General features: G+C 36.1%; 1 protein-coding gene across 1 annotated transcript; it reads left to right on the top strand.

Annotated features, from left to right (window-relative positions):
- The first annotated feature begins 618 nt into the window (after positions 1 to 618).
- LOC133791359 (uncharacterized) lies at positions 619 to 2997 on the top strand. Its single transcript, XM_062229289.1, has 2 exons — positions 619 to 982; positions 1031 to 2997. Exons 1-2 carry the CDS (start codon positions 619 to 621, stop codon positions 2995 to 2997), a joined length of 2331 nt encoding a protein of 776 aa, XP_062085273.1.
- The last annotated feature ends 3368 nt before the right edge of the window (positions 2998 to 6365 follow it).

Here is a 6365-nt window from a genome sequence, read left to right as displayed (position 1 = left end):
AGAAGATTGAAGATTCTCTCAAACTTGAAGAAGTTTGAACATTTGATTTGATAATGAGTAAGTTTTTTTTATTTATAGGTTATGGGTGTCTTGTGTAATAATTTAAATGGAAATTTGGAACTACTATACACTAAAAAATTTGTGAAAAGAAATAATTTTATGTTGAGAAGACGAATTTTCGAATGATTTTCGCGATTTAGGTCACTTTGTTCACACTTGGTTCACATTTTCGTGATTTAGGTCACTGCGTTCACACTTTGTTCACACATGATTCATACTTGGTTCAGACTTGGTTCACGAGTACTTAACACATGATTCACATTTGGTTCACATATGATTCACACTTGGTTCACACATATTTCACACTGGGTTCACACACAGTTCACACACGGTTCACACACGTTTCACACTTGGTTCACACATGATTCACACATGCTTGCTGCACACATTTATTTCTTATTTCTTTTGGCTAGTTTTACCTAATAACCTTTGGATTTCGAACCTTTTGTCATATGTTATACAGGTCAAACACATATAAATATTGTGGTGTTATATAATGGATCGTGGGAACAAGGTTTGAACGAATGTTGGTCATTTAGTGCTAAACAAAGCAAGGGTATGAATGTGCCAAAGACTATCACTTACAATAGTCTTGTTGATCAATTGTATACTTTAATCGGAGCTGACAAGTCTCGTATTGATCTTGACTTAAATGTAATCTATCATTTTGGAAGTAAAGGTATCCCTCCATCTTTGATTAGTAATGATGATGATGTTGCTTTTTTTCTTGATGAGATAGGAACATCTATCAATCATCGGACACCCCTATGTGTGTCTACTATAGAGAAGAGAAGTAATGATCATTTGGTTACTAAAACACGTGAGTTGTATACTATTCCTCCAGTTGAAACCAAAGTGAATGATGATTTTTGCATTGATGGCAATGAAGACAGTTGTGATGATGATAATAATGATGCAGATGGCAATGAAGATAATTGTGATGATGATAATAATGATGCATTAAGCTCAGATGATAATGAAAATATTGATAGGCCTACCTGCAATGATGTACTTGTGAAACATAATTTACAACAGTCAACCTCCAATGAAGTATTGAAGAGCCATGATTCCTCAAATAATAGAGGTCGTAAAGTAAGACAGGTTGGTGAAGATAATCTATGGAGTACTCCACTTTTGTTGAATCAAGGGGAAAAAGGCTCTACTTCAGCCTCAACAGCTCAATTACTGACATCTTCTTCGAGTATCAATTCGTGGGAAATAAAAGAGGGTCAAATATTTGAGAACAAGCAAGAGTTGAAGATGAAATTCCATCTTTATGCATTAAAGAAAAACTTTGAGTTTAAAGTAAAGAAGTCTGCGAAAAATATATGGTGTACAGTATGTGTTGATGATAAATGCAAATGGAGGTTGAGAGCTACAAAATTGGTTAATTCCAATATGTTCGAGGTTCGTAAATTTTTCGGTGAACACACATGTTCATTGGATGTTCGACATAAAGATCACCGTCAGGCATCGCCATGGCTTATTGGACATGTCATAAGGAGAAGATTTGAGGGTGATAATGTTAATTACAAGCCAAGGTCAATTATAAAAGATATGAGTTTATCATATGGAGTTCATATGAGCTATGCTAAAGCTTGGAGGTGTCGAGAGCATGCATTGGCTTACATAAGAGGTACACCAGAATCATCATTTCAGAAACTTCCCTCATTTCTATATATGATGGAGCAAAAAAATCCTAGAACTGTTACTCATTTGCAGATGGACAATGAAGGTAGGTTCAAATATTGCTTCATGGCCTTAGGTGTTTTTATAATGGGGTTTGAAACATATATTCGCCCAGTTATATGTGTAGATGGAACCTTCTTGACTACTCGGTGTGGAGGTACTTTGTTATGTGCCATGGGACAAGATGCTAACAAGCAAATATATCCAATTGCATTTTCATTAGTTGACTCAGAGAATAATGACTCATGGTTGTATTTTCTACTGAGGTTGAAGGAAGCGATTGGTGAAGTTGAGAATCTAGTATTCGTGTCTGATAGACATACTAGTATAGCAAGTGCCTTGACTAAAATTTTTCCTGAGGCACACCACGGTGCTTGTATACATCATGTTAGCATGAATATCCGTGCGAAGTTCAAAACTGACCATTGCCATGAAGAATTCTTCCTTGCAGCGAAAGCTTGTAGAAAGCGAGAGTTTTTACGCCATTTTGAGAAGATTAAATTCAAAGATCTTGCAATTGCTCAATACTTAGAGAATCAAGTGGGTTTTGAAAAGTGGGCTCGTTCTTTCTTTCCTGGTCATCGATATAATTTAATGACTACAGGTATTGCCGAAAGCTGGAACAATGTCATTGCTGAGGCACGTGGGTGGCCACTTACTTGTCTCATGGAATTTATGAGGCACACTTTACAAAAATGGTTTTTCGAGCGTCGAACTGCAGCATCAGCGGCTACAGGTCCTCTTGCCACAGAAGTGGAAGCTGATTTGCAAAAGTTAGCAGACAAGTCCACTACCTCATTCCCTTTTCCGTCTAGTCAGTATGAAATAACAGTATTGGATGGTGATCTTGATGGAGATGTCGGCCTGAGGAGGAAAACATGTAGTTGTAGAAGATTTGATTTGACAGGTCTTCCTTGTGAACACGCTCTAGCTGGTGCTCGAGATCGTGGCATTAGTCCATATAGTTTATGCTCCAGATTCTACATAGTTGAAGCGTGGTTGTCATCCTATGGTGGATCTGTATATACGCTGGGTAATGAAGAATCTTGGATGATACCAAATGACATAGGAAGTATGATGATAGCTCCTCCTATAGTGAAGCAGAATGCTGGTCGTCCAAAGAAGAAACGACGTTTATCAAAGGGTGAGAAGAATAACAAACAACATAGATGTATTAGATGTGGTGTCGTGGGCCACAATCGAGTGACGTGCACCACTATTTGTCCCCTGTCGTCTAGACATGCTTAGTTTGTACTTTTATTGTTTTACTTTGTACTCTTCAATTGCGGAATTTGAATTTTTAGATTGGTTCAGTAATACGACTTTTTATGTTAAAGTTTGTCGTTTCGGACACACCTAATTCATATTCACACTTAATTCACACCTAATTCACACATTATTCACACATATTTCATACGCGGTTCACACATAATTCATACATAATTGACACCTGGTTCAAACTTAATTCACACCTAATTCACACCTGATTCACACATATTTCAATCCCGATTCACACATATTTCAATCCTGATTCACACTTAATTCACACCCAATTCACACATAACTTAATAAGATAAAAGTGACAAAGATTTATCCATTCCACTATTAAGATGAAATAAACGAAGTCATTCAATACCATTTAATGAGATGAAGTTGACATAGTTTCTTCATACATCCAAAAGTAAGATACATATATTTAAATAAAAGACAACTATGGTTGTAAGTTATGGTAAAACAAATCTACACAAGTCTTTTTTCTAAAGAAATCCATGTTGTTGTCATTTACTTCGGATAGCAGTTTTTTGGCTAGCAAGTACTCCAGATGTTTGATGACATATACCCCACAATCGCCACTGCAAAGGAAATAAAGTTTTTTAATTATTGGAAGACCATAGTGATTATTTGCAATGTAAATATGGTTAACAGAGTTATACCTAGTTTTGGTCTGTGGCACTTTTTCTGTGCCAAGTCTTATGAACTCAAAACGCACTTTCTCTGCTTGTAGTTGGACATCTTTCCTATGGCTTAACAACCTGGATTGAATTAGAAATGGTAGCATTTTTCCCCATCTGCTCATTTTTTTTTTCAAACTCCTTGTTGGAGACCACAGTGATATCAGAGTCATAAGCTTTTATAAGATAGCTTGTCAATGATATCTCTAACAACATCGAATGTGTCCCAAAAAAATTAATCGGGGTAAACACATCGTCAATGTCTTTCCAACTCCTTTTGAAATTGTTATCATCACCTACCACGTAATCAAGCACTTCTTTTGGCCAAATGTAGCTTGATTTGATTTTCCTCTTGTTGAATTGTTCCCAATGTGGTTCGAACAACTGTTGGAACATAGAATCCACTATGGTGAATCTTTCGAAGTAAGTCTTCTTGTAAGTGTACACTCGTTCTTTCATCAACCCTAAAGCTGCATCAATGTGCTGCATGCCAAATATTATAAGTATATATACATCACATTCAAATTATATATATTTTAAAAAAAAATTATTTCAGTAGTCTTACCAGTTCGTCCAGCCATGTACGTGGTGTAAGTAGCTGAATAAACCATTTCACTGTGCACGAACCAGCCAAGAGAGAAATAGGCTTATCATTCTTTTTTAAACCAATTACCCATTTCTTAAAACGTCTCATTTGCTTTTCGTCATATGGCTGTAGGGGATTAATTTCACAAGGATCAGTTACAATTGTCTTTGCTTTCTTTTTCTTCCTAGTTGGATCAGTAAACTCGGAACCAAAAATTCTTTTCGTTGGAACCCTCCTTCTCTTGAATTCCACCCAGTCATATCTTCAGGAGATACCACCTTACAGCTAGGGCTATCTTCTCCAACAACGTGCTCCATAATAAATGTACGGTGTGGTGAAGCAAGATGCTCATCTGATAATGAATCCTCATAATCACTACATTTACGTTGCGAGAGCACTAATTCAATTAGATAATCCAACTTCTCCTCCATTCTTTGTTGGTTACTTTTCAAAGTGTCAATATCAGCTAACAACTTTTCGTGGTGGGTGTTAATTGGAGTCGGTATCTCTTTCTGGTCTTGCTCGTGACGATGCCCATCTGCTACATCAGGCTTTGTGGGAGATTCCTCACGTTCTTCCCTTTCAAACTCCAATTCCACATCATCGTCTACAAAGCTAATAACACGTCCCATGAGTAGTTCATCTGGTCCTTGAATAATAAAGTCATGAAATTCTTTCTCTTCGGGTCTTGGATTGAGCGTGGCCTTCACAAGATTCTGCAACAAAATAATAAATTAATAAGGTATAAACATTACTTATAAATCACAAACTCAAATAAAATCTTAACAACTTACACTTTTTTTCTTAAATACACCTTCAATATCTTTCTCTTTCAGCATTTTATGCTCTGACCAGCTAAGCATTCTTGGAAAGGCAAGGGGTTGTTGATCAGCAAATGCAGAGAACTTTGTGAAAATTTCATAGGCCCAATATTTCAGAGCAATGACATAACCATAAATTGTGTACTGAGGTGCTGGTCTTTTTCTCTTTTGCTCAACATTCTTCAAGTATTTATTCCTTAGCCTTTCCATATCTTTTGTCAAGCCGAATAATGTCTTATCGTATGATAATCTTCCCCAAGGATAGTTGAAGAAGTCATCTTCATTTTCCACCATGGAAAGGACATCAATAAAACATTTCTTCTTTGGTTCACTAGGTAATAAAAGAGAGTCTACCAAAAAACATAGACCTAATTTCCATACGTCTTCTTTCACATTGCACCTTTTGAATCCATCTTCCAACTCTTCAGAAGACAAACATTCTTTATTGTTCAAGCATGTCTGGAGAAGTCTTTTACTCTTGGTCATTTCTTTATACTTTGCCTGATCCGGAGAAATTCCACAATTCAATCCAGTGATCAAACCAAATTCACTAATTCCAAACCCTGTATTCTGACCACAAATATTAAAATTCAAGCAATATTCGTTCTTTCCTCTACCAACAACTCTCCTAAGCAGTAACTGGTGAATAATAACTCCAGAATATTGTAGAGCCGGAGCTAAGAAGAATTGCTTGAATGGTGATTGTTTCGCTCGTTCCAACAAATCAAATGTCGTGAACTTTGTTATTATTGTACTCATAATGCTCCCTCCCCTATACGCAGCCTTTGCTGGATAATGCCTTTCAGTAGGAAGCATGAGGAGTGACATCTGAAAAAGTAAATTAAATACGCGCTTAATACATAACTCAGATATATTCACACTTTCTTCACATACGGTTCACACATGGTTTACACATGGTTCACGCATAGCTCACCCAAATTCACACCAACCTCACACATAATTCACACCAAATTCAGACACAGTTCACACTAAATTTACCTCTGCTCACACAAAATTCTAACAAAGTTAGTATTTAACAAATATATACACATAATAATCCATAAGCCATCCCACTGTTGGTCTTGCTTGAGCTAAGATATTTTTCAATAAAAAACCCAAAACCTAAAAAAATATTACTTACATTCTGCAGAAATAAAATGATATTTCAAATGAGCTTTTCTATATCATTAAAAGATACTAGTTTTTCAATTAAATTCACATATAAACATTAAAAGAACATAAATTGTTGTGAAGTAC

Source organism: Humulus lupulus, chromosome 7 (assembly GCF_963169125.1).
Source record: "Humulus lupulus chromosome 7, drHumLupu1.1, whole genome shotgun sequence".
Lineage (NCBI taxonomy): Eukaryota > Viridiplantae > Streptophyta > Magnoliopsida > Rosales > Cannabaceae > Humulus > Humulus lupulus.
The sequence above is the reverse complement of the archived record's forward strand: the minus strand, read 5'-3'. Positions and strand labels throughout refer to the sequence as shown.

Bases quoted from the DNA above. Each gene is read 5' to 3' on its own strand.
- LOC133791359 (XM_062229289.1), top strand. From the start codon at position 619: ATGAATGTGCCAAAGACTATCACTTACAATAGTCTTGTTGATCAATTG. The intron at 983-1,030 runs GCAATGAAGATA...CATTAAGCTCAG, and splicing joins TGATAATAATGATGCAGATG to ATGATAATGAAAATATTGAT.